The sequence below is a fragment of the Anneissia japonica genome, unplaced genomic scaffold, assembly GCF_011630105.1.
Source record: "Anneissia japonica isolate Jap-2015-1 unplaced genomic scaffold, ASM1163010v1 scaffold171446_len717541_cov154, whole genome shotgun sequence".
Classification (NCBI taxonomy): Eukaryota; Metazoa; Echinodermata; class Crinoidea; order Comatulida; family Comatulidae; genus Anneissia; species Anneissia japonica.
The window spans coordinates 92,528-103,842 of record NW_022696538.1 but is presented as its reverse complement, the minus strand read 5'-3'; the positions used below and the strand labels follow the sequence as shown (position 1 = coordinate 103,842).

General features: G+C 33.4%; 1 protein-coding gene across 1 annotated transcript in view; it reads right to left on the bottom strand.

Annotated features, from left to right (window-relative positions):
* Positions 1-1,887: 1,887 nt before the first annotated feature.
* The window catches only part of LOC117102103 (acylamino-acid-releasing enzyme-like), a gene marked incomplete in the record, with an annotated part of 39,720 nt that continues 30,292 nt past the window's right edge, over positions 1,888-11,315 (bottom strand). Inside the window, 6 exon segments of the mRNA XM_033242304.1 lie at positions 1,888-2,844; positions 3,582-3,688; positions 8,249-8,354; positions 8,843-8,873; positions 10,099-10,147; positions 10,878-10,988. Of these exon segments, the coding sequence (XP_033098195.1) occupies positions 2,745-2,844; positions 3,582-3,688; positions 8,249-8,354; positions 8,843-8,873; positions 10,099-10,147; positions 10,878-10,988 (504 nt within the window).

Sequence of the window (11,315 nt, the reverse complement as noted above, 5' to 3'; positions counted from 1 at the left end):
ATAGAGAAAACACAAAATAAAAAAAAAAATATGTTCTCTCTTATAAAGTATAATAAAAATAACCTGATGGAAAAAAAATCAATAGGAAAACTAATGCATCGAAAAAATGGGGGGGGGAATATCCTGGGCCGGGAATAACTCTCCAGGTAGAAAAAATCAGTGGGAAAAATTAGCAGGTGGCAAGTAGCTACCGTAATAGTGCTATATTCTGTAAAGTAAAGCCTCAAACCACCTCGATTTTGAGTCTACTAAATTTAAGAATCTTTCCAGGCTTTTGCAGATATAGCCAGAACTAACTTAATATTTGGATTTTTTTGATAGCAGATTATTTTTATTTTTTATTTTTAGATCTCAAAGACAAGCTTGCGTACAAAAAAACATGTGCATTCATCTTCTATACACAATTAAAAATAAAAATTTAAAAGTAGATAGACATTTTGAAAACAACAAAAACAATTTCTCCCATATTACAGAAACTTCTTTGTTGAAACTAATACAGAAACAAATTCTTTTGTATTTAAAATATTTTTTTTAAATGAATTAAGAAACATTAGAACATTCAAGATTAAATACATTAAAAATAACAAGCTTCTGTTCTTTTGATAGTTAATATATATATATATATATATTTTAGGAATTTCGTTGTCTTTATTTATAATGAGAAAATTATTTAACAAAATATTTAATTTAATTTGTTTTTATTTTTGGATAGCTTCATGGATAATCAACAGTTTGACAATGAATGCGCAAGACCACAGCCAAAGCTTTTGGTGAATTGAATCTCAAACGCGATAACGAAAGCTCTCTAATGACTCAAGTTACTGCAATCTATAGTTTCAATTTTATGCACATTTTAGATAAATTTGGCGGCCATTTTGAAAAATGTATACAAGGAGTAAAATCAAGTGTCAACAGGGGTTAGGGTGATCAGAAGGGATTAATTAGGATATCTGGCTATGTGGATTGCTTCTAACATTCCACTCCCCCTAACTCATTTTTGAAAGATTTTTTTTTCTAGTCTAAAAGCTTTATGTTAACGCAATTTGCATTTTTAAAAAGTAGCTACAGCTATGGTCAACACAAAATTACCGCGAAAAAACAATTTTCGCCTTCGACTTCTAACATTACGCAAGGTAGACAAACAAAAAATTCCTTGCCCTCTGCAAGGTCCGGTTTTCATTGCAATGGTAAGAACCCTTAACATCACACTCGCCATTACCACTGCCGCCATAGTTTGAGTCTCACTGACGTCGAGTTAGTTTTTATGTTTGGTTTTTTTTTTTTTACTCCATGCTTTTTTAATAAATTTAATTATTTTGTTTGTAATTTCAATATCACTTCTTATTGTAGCAATCAAGAAAATCTTACTATCATTTCTACAGACATAGTAAGTCTAGTTGTATTTACTCCCTCTAATTAAAGACCCATCCAATTGATTGTATAAATAATCATTGCTCACAATCCTCAGAATCTATTGTTCGTAGACTCGTCGCAACAACTCCTGCTCCTGTCGAGTACTTGTGTTTTCCTTGTACATATGCTTAATTTTTGACATCATGTACTTCGGACAGATTTCACGCAGTCGCTGTGACACTCGTGCATTCATAAATCCTTTCTCAAACTCTTATGCGCACTAAAAAGTTTAAAAAAAAAAAAAAATTGAACTGTACAAAATTCTATTTTTTGCTTATTTATTTGAATGTAGTATAGTGTACGTTCAGCAAGTACTGTTTATCAACCAGTCACAAAATGAATCTACAATCACACAGAGCAGTACTTCGGACAGATTTCACGCAGTCGCTGTGACACTCGTGCATTCATAAATCCTTTCTCAAACTCTTATGCGCACTAAAAAGTTAAAAAAAAAAAAAATTGAACTGTACAAAATTCTATTTTTTGCTTATTTATTTGAATGTAGTATAGTGTACGTTCAGCAAGTACTGTTTATCAACCAGTCACAAAATGAATCTACAATCACACAGAGCAGCATTCATCAATTAATAGTTAACCAAAATTGTTGGGGAAATTTTTAATAGTTTGATGTAAAAAAAAAACTCCACTTAGACTATCAGTATCATTCTGTATTAGACCAATCTGACCATGGATTAGTTTTCTTCATTATGCACATAGTGTCCTACACTGCCTGGATATAGAAATAAACCACACTAAGGCTATCATTCTTTACTATGTGTTCCACTTTTCTCATCCTGCATTTAATGATACACTGCCAGACCTAATGCCTATAGGCATTCATTCAACACATTTCTCAATGACATATCATGCTTTGTATATCCCATTACTGTATTATTACTAAATGTTATTTTATTTAGCCATCATTTGATGTCCAGCCATCTCATAAGTGCAATGTCTATTCCATGTTGGAGTACTCATACCACACTTAAATGTACTTTTCCTGCTTAAACATTATGTTTAACTATTATATTGTCCCTTCGCACTTGCGTTCATACCATAAAAAATGGTTGTATAAACCTATTTTTTCTTGTTTGTTCCATTCAATTTATCAATTTCTTTCACTTACTTTCCTTGATTTTTCTTTTCTTTTTCTTTTTATTTCTCTTTTCCTTTCCTCCTGTTTCCTATCTTTTCTTGTCCTTTCATTCACCTTTCTTCCACTTTCTTTTACCTTTCTATTTTTTTCCTTTCCTTTATATATCTTTTATTTTTTCTTTATTTCTTTTCATTTCCTTTATTTTTCTTTTTATTTCTTCTCTTTCCTTTGTGTTTTACAGGTGATCAATGAACCATTTGAACATGTTAATAAATGCATCAGCTTCAACATTAGTCTTTGCAAGGGAATGGTTGTCATCTTGATAACTCAACACTCTGCAAAAAAAAAAAAATACATTTGTTCTTTCTATAAAGTTGTTGAAAGGGTTTTTACTATTCAAAATTTGTTTCTTCCTAAACTTTAGCATGACTTGAATTTCCAACATAGTTTCTGTGCTGAGGTATATTACTTAATACAGATAGTCAAATGCTATAGACCCGGGTATTTTAAGGCTGGTGGCCAGAGCCAATCTGTTGGGGCCATGGTCGCAGACAGGTAAGAATTCTGTACTTGCTCTTTATTGCAATCACAATTCAACCCCTTTTATACAATTCAGTAATATATATTTATTTTATTTTATTTTATTCAGTATAAAACCAACAGCGATGAAAACCGCCACTAACATTTCTAAGGTCTATATAGGTTTGTTTAAATCAACTACATCAAATATGATAGTAATAATAATAATAATTGTCAATTTATATAGCGCATAAGGTAAAATACCTCTATCCGCTTTACAACATGGAGTGGGAAAAATTATTAAAAGTTTCACATAAAAAAATAATGAATAACAATAATGAAAACAACAACAAATATAAGTATACGATTACTATGTTAATAAATAAATAATTTGATAAAAAACAGAATTTTATCTACTCTTTTAAAAATCTATCTAATTGTTAAATATTTATTTTCTTAGTCTTATAACCTTACACCAAGTGCCTTTAAATTGGAGGTTATGCTCAGCAATATCAGGGCTGTATACTAGGGATACTGACACTGTTAATATTACCTTGTCTTGATACCTCTTGCTTGGAGAGCTCGTGCAAATTCATAGCCCTGTTGAGGAGGAACTCGTTTATCAGCTGTACCAATCATTATCATGGTTGGAGTCTTCACCTGTACAGTGCAACAAAGAACAAAAGTTATTGTAAATTAATGATGCTTGAATTAATACAGAAGAGTAGTATAACAAAAGGGCTATGGTTAATTAATTTGTTTAAAGACTCACCATGATGAAGAAATAATTAAAAGACATTGGCCTTGACTATAAACAAGCACAAAAACTAGCGATGGACAGAGAGAAATGGAAGAAGCTAATTGATATCAAATGACCAGTATGGGTTGTAAAACCCAGTCTAAAGACAGCTGAAGTAGAAGGAGAAAGGGCCAAAATATCTTTTAGAGTTGAGCTCACAGGCCAATGATAATATCTGAGTGATGAAGCAACTCATTACAATGTTTTTGGTAATTTCAAATTCTAATTTAAATTTCAATTTATACAAATAACCTCCAATAAGGAGATAAACAATCGAAAAAATAAAATCACAGATGAAATGTGTGAATAGGCTTTCGTCAACGAGCAGAACAAGAGCGTTTCTCCTTATATTGTGTAATTAGCATATATGGCATAAAGCATACATATATATTATATGCCTACATACATTTGCATACATACATGTATATATACACACATACATATAAAGAAATAAAGACAACCTACATTAAAAAGGTTTGGTGAGCATGATAACTGAGTAGAGGTTTTGTTGTTTAATACAAGTTTTTTTTTTTTTTTTTTTATCAATCAACGTCTTTAGACTGTCACAAATGGGATGCTCTGGAAAGGCTAAAGTCGGTCGCATGTAAAGGAAGGCACGCCAGCATCCAATACTAAGTGCAAGTTTTGTAGTTGACCCTTTACTCAAAAGAAAGGGCCTTAAGCTAATTAAGACACAGAAAACAGGCAGTAATAACATGTGTAACACCCGAAAGGAACTTGTACTTAACAAGTGGTACAGCATGTGCTGATATTCAGTGTAATAGGCTCTACCTCAAGATGAACCTTTTAATTTACATGTGGTACAGCATGCACTCATATCCAGTATAATAGTACTCTAGAAAGAGCCCTGTAAGTGACATGTGGTACAGCGAGCGCTGATATCCAGTATAATGTCTATCCAGGAAGAACCCTGTATATGACAACTGATACAGCGAGCTCTGATATCCAGTATAATACCTACTCCAGGAAGAACCCTGTATATGACAACTGGTACAGCGAGCGCTGATATCCAGTATAATGTCTATCCAGGAAGAACCCTGTATATGACAACTGGTACAGCGAGCTCTGATATCCAGTATAATACCTACCCCAGGAAGAACCCTGTATATGACAACTGGTACAGCATGGGCTGATATCCAGTATAATACCTACTCCAGGAAGAACCCTGTATATGACAACTGGTACAGCATGGGCTGATATCCAGTATAATACCTACCCCAGGAAGAACCCTGTATATGACAACTGGTACAGCATGGGCTGATATCCAGTATAATACCTACCCCAGGAAGAACCCTGTATATGACAACTGGTACAGCGAGCGCTGATATCCAGTATAATACCTACTCCAGGAAGAACCCTGTATATGACAACTGGTACAGCATGGGCTGATATCCAATCCAATCAGAACATTTGTAAAGCACCTTTTTTGCAGATACGAAGCGCTGCACCCTACATATTTAGGCACCTCACAACCCACAGGCAGCCGTGATCATTGCCTAACCCAAGCACAGAACAAGTAAACAAATCAAAAGAACCAGTGGCAAAGAAGTACATGCTTCTACAGTAGTGAACGAGTGTGATGTTACCACACAGGGGTCAGAGAGTGGGTTTGTCTAGGTACAGAAAAACTGTGGTGTGTAGGCCTACATGTACAGAACGAGTGCGGATAACCACACGAAAAACCATACGTAACATGCAGGCTGTGTCACTACTGACAGTAATGCATGTACTGATATATTTACTGTACATACACAGGAGTATTTTATTATATGGATGGATTACATTTAATCATTTAAACTATGTAGCAGGGCGCTGGAGTTTAGAAGTGATGCACCTCCCATTAAAGCCTTCTGAATAGAGGTTATGTAGTTCTTCCTGTCTGGTGTATATGGGTGTATTGCAAAATCCTCTGTGTAGGTGATAGGAAAGTGAAGGGTTGAGAGTGCATAAATCACTGGATAAGAGGGGATGAAAGTTGTGAATTTCCCCAATTAAGCAGATCAAGTGGGAGTGGAATGATTAAAAAAAGATTTAAATTTACTTAGAGTACAATCAACGTGAACGGATTAAAGACGGATGACAAGAGAAAGAATGTGATGTTGACCTCTATCAGTCAAAACAAGACTGAGCTCTCAATCGTTTCATTGTTGTGCTACACACAAATATTAGGGTTACTGCAAAAATTAAAAATTAAAATAATGTAACTTTAAGTAAAGACTAGATATCAATATTTTGTTCACACCATATTGTAGTTGTCACAAGATAAAGAGAATGTTAAAACAATAAGAAATTGCATTCGATGTATAAGTAATATAAAAATAAACTAGAAATACTATGTTCAATAGAACATGAACCCAGTCATTTTTCAGGATTTAATTCCAAGATGACCTCTGTGACTTTTTGACCTTAAGCTGTGAACACCCCATGTTTGGTAGGAGCCTGTCTAATGTAATCGGTCCAATCTTTGTCACTAGCAATATTTGAAAATTTTCACCCTAATGACCCCTGTGACTTTTGACCTTTGACCTTAATTGACATTAAAAGCGTATTAAACATATTTACAATGTCCTCAGTATCATTCGTAATGATTTTGAGCTACATCAAAAAATATGGAAAAGACTGACCTTTGACCTATAAAATTTGAGTGAAGAGTAGTTTTTCGTGTTTAGAAGGTCCTAAGGATCATTCCTATTAAATTTGAGCTAAATTTGAAAATTTCACCCCAATGACCCTATGTGACCACTGATTCTAGGGTGCAGGTGGTGTCACTGGTTCTTTGACCAAATGTGATTGATTTGGTCCAAAAATTTATATGCATACCATATATAACTGTAAGTTAACATATTAATACGGATAGTTAAACAAGTTAAATAGCATTAATTAAATGAAATAGGCCTGTTATGCTACCAACAACCATAACAGAGAATTTGAAATAAAAAGTAGGCGGCTCGTAATACTTGTAGAGGAGAATCACTAATGTGTACTGAACGCAAAAATATTGTAGAAGAGCAGACATGGTACTGTAATAATCAAAGCATCACATCCTTCCTTCTGCACTCCTTAACAGAAACAATATTGCTGCTGCTTGCCTGAGTATTAGTTGATGCAGGCAAATATAGGTAAGACTAGGAAATAGGTGTGATATCCAAAGGCCAAAAGGGCAAGTACGTTAAAAATAGATTACCTGTTTTCTTTCCTTTCTTATGTGAAGCCGGATGCAAATAAAAAAAAAATAATCTACACTGTGTCTTTAGACTTCATCAGTGTTGCAAAAACATCAATTGATTGGATAATGCTTTGATCATTGGCACACCTTTATGGTGTAACCCTTACAATGACTAGTCAATAATTATTTTATATACAGAAAACAAAAAGCCAATTAAACAAATAATATATTCTGCCTTATAAAATAATACAATGAACATCTATGGCCGTTTGCTGTTTTATGGGTTTTTCCCATTTGCCTTTTAAAATTTATATATTACAGAATCTCTATTGAGATCCAGCGGGCTGCCACTGATGCACAGTAGAGATTGCATCTTTAGATCTCCGATCTTGTTCACAAAGTCACGGACTAGTGTTGTCTCGTAAGAATTTTGTAGGACGCGTAAAGAATGACAAAATATTCTCTGTATCTACTGGAACTGAGCCACATAGCTTGTATTCCACTATTTGCATTCACACCTGGGCTGTGTATATATATTGCCTTGGTTTGGCTCTAGATGTGTATAAGAGACAGATATATATGTGTGTGTGTGTGTGTGTTTGTGTGTGTTATGAAATTGATCAAGAAATTAAGATCAGCTTCAGCTTTTCTGCATTTTTTGAGAAGTTTTTTTATTATTTGCTTTTGATTTTATTTTTTCACACAGGCCAGATTTAATGACTTCGCCTATCGGAACCAGCGCATTAAGGTGATTCTGTTACAACCTTCAGTAACAGAAATTTTCAGAGTTGTTAACCAAGCTAACAACTGACACGATGCATAGTTTGTTTAGGGTAAGGTATGTGGGTCATTTGGCCTGAGTGGAGTGACGTCCTTACCCTATGATGCATATATACTAATGTACTGTATTTTTTGATTTACTATTTTATGTGGATATTGGCCTTAGATGGCACTTCTAGCAATAAAGAAAAATAAAATTGAATTGACCAATAACAACTGGGCCAGGAATAATGTGCTTGTCTAACAAATACATGTGTAGTGTTACGAATACAAATGTTTACATGTTTATGCTGTAATTTTGTGTGGAATTGGCAACAAACATCCAAATATAATGACTTAGTCTATGTAGAGTATCTTGTGTCTATGTTTGTCTTGTGAAGGAATATGGCACTAAAAGAAAGTGATTAACACTGTTAGGATTGTTCTTGACCTAAAATATAGATAATGAATTTACCTTGTCTACATGAGATAACGGTGACTTCTGAAACATTGTCCCATACACTTCTGCTGATGGCAAACGAGAATGATAATAGTCGCCTAATCCACTTTCAGTATAGTTCCTTCAGATAATGATCACACATTATTAGAATTACAAGTTGTTCCCTGTAAAAACTGCTACCATAAAATACAACTCAGTGGCAAATAAAGGGGTTGGGGAGGGGCTCTTCTTGCCCAGTACTGTACTTTTAATTTATCTTAAATGTATTATAAATTAATCTAGATACAATGTAGTACACTATAATTTAATAACTTCTTTTGTTTGTACAGTATTTGAATTTCTGAGGTGCTTTAGGATGTTCTAGCAATATTTTGAATATGTTAGATTCAAATAGGCTTTATGCATTTTAAATTGTATTTAATCTAATACATCTTTAATGTCTTAACCTGGTTTCTGGTTTTAAGTTCATTTTAAGCCTTTTCACTACAGTATCTGAAGTTGACAATCACTAGAACACCATGTGTCTGTTCTATGATTTCAATATAAGTAAACAAGATTATGCCAAGTGCCTCTTTATAATGTATACTTTCAATTATTGTAATTTCTTACCAATCAGGTATATCGGTGGCTCCCAGCTTGGCTGTAATATAAACATACATATTCAAGTATTCAAACTTTAATTTAAACCTTGCAGAACAATATCTGCATGTGTATGTGAGGCAAAATAGATAATAATTATTATTATTTAACAAGGTTTATACCATGGACATATCAGAATATTTTGGGAACGCAACAGAGTGGTGATGGATGGACGACCCTTGGCAGTTTATGCATCTATTTTGTCTGTTTTCCTCACTACTTCAGTTGTTTTGAAAAATATTTATATAAGAAACATTATTAAAAAAAAAATGTATAAATAAATAAAAGAAAATCCAAAAAAAGGCTGCAGCTCTCTCCAGGTGGAAATGGTGCCTCAAGCACCTCTCTGAGATTCATACGTGCACCTTATAAAATGACAATATTATGGACAAACTGCTGAAGATGCATTTTCATCTAGCAACGGACACAAAATCACTCATAATCAACATGCATGGGGAATATATATGCATGTAATCAGCACTAACGTCATTTTGAAATCATTCACCTCCTACAAGGTAATCATTTATACTCCTTGATGAAGAAAGCAAATGCAGGACTGGACAAAAGCAGTCTGACGAGCATTGGCCTTGAGCCACCGACCCTCCGATGGAAAGCCCATCGCCTTATATGCTTCTACAGTAATAATAGTAATTTTCACTACATCAAAACAAAAATTTACTTATAGATTTTTAATATTGTTATTATTATTTGTTACTATCATTATATAAATAAACTACCATTTTAGAGAAAGTAATTCTGGATGCTGTCCCATACCTGGTCTGTGCCTGTTTAATGTCTTACATGGGAAAATATATAATAAATAGTTATCATTACTACTCAGAATATTTATAATTGCCATCTTTAAAAACTTCTTTCATGAGGCGAAAGCACAAAACTTTGTAGGTCTGAGAATATTTAATATTTTAATTTTTTTTAATTTTGTTTTCTTTGTGTTTATATGTGATTTTTTATTTAAAATTTTTTTTTTTTAAATATTTTTTTTTTGATAATTTAGTGATAACCTTGTTATTGTCCATTAATCAACCATAACAATCAGTAAGACTACAGTAGCTCAGAAAATAAGGTGATTTGAGGTCATTTTTAACTACTTGAGTGTGAGGTTTTTGCTTCAAACATTTTCAATGGGGATGGGAACAGCTCAAGTATAGTTTGGGCGTTCCTCCTGCACACTCCTTAGATATGATATAATTACACCTAATACTCACATGCCATGTTTGTCACGGGGTTCCTGGCTACACAAGCCTTAAATGCATTCTAAAGTATCAAATATAAACACAGATGAAAACATGTCAAAATATATAACCATTGAAAATACATTCATAAATAAAAAGATATCTCATTAATGTAAAAAGATGTTCAATAAATTTAAAATTTATAGAGAAGGAAAATGTATTTCCTTTTTCTGTTTTAACTATAATTGGAATCATTATAGTAAAAATCCTCACAATGTTTATGAGCTAATTTATGCAATCAGATTTAATATAGATATATTACTTTTAGTAAAAGCTTGAATTAATCAAAACAGCACCTGGACTCTATATAATTTCATTAGGATTTTTGGTTGTTAAAAACTAATATTACTAAAATAAACTTATGAGTAATATATGTGCTTGCAACATTTTCTTTGTCCACAGTTTGCCCTTCAATTCAAAATCCCTTTGGGACCTGAACATTTGGGGTGGTATTGGTGTTCAGTCTCCAATTACAGGGTCAGGGATGTAGTTATTATGGTGGACGGAGCCACCCAGTCTTGAAGTTTTCCACCCAGTCTAAAGCTAATTTCACCCACCCACCTTTAAAATGTCTATCACCCACCCATAGCTTTCTACAGCTACAACTCTGTAGGGTTAGCTTGTGTTAAAAGATTGAAGATTGTTATTTTGTTCTTTCAAAAGTGGTCTCGAATTAGAGGGGTCTTAAATTGGATGGTACACTGTACTTGGTTATATTCCACTAATATATTACTATTAGCATGTTAACTTACTGGGAACTGGCCAATCAGATGACACACCAGAAATCCTCCATGTGACCCACCTTGAAGCACGACCTTGTTACCGTCGGCAACACCATCTGCTATCGTTTGATCAATGGCTTGCTAAAAGATAAAAAAAAGAAATCAACCTCCATTACATTACGAATAGAAATTATTTAATCGATACATGGCACCAAGCCACCAAAGCTTTTGTGGTCTATTGTTATAGTTGTAGTGCTGTGTGAAGTGTTCCAGGTTTTAGTCTTGGAACACTTATATCTTAATTGACTGTTGGTTGATTTCATGCTCCTACTGGCCAATTTTCCAATATTATTAAACATTTGCATAATTATAACAAATCATAAATGTTGTTTTTCTACATATGAACCCATCTACATAAATTTATCATATATTTTTGGCCTATTATAGAGGACTCACACAGGTTGTTGC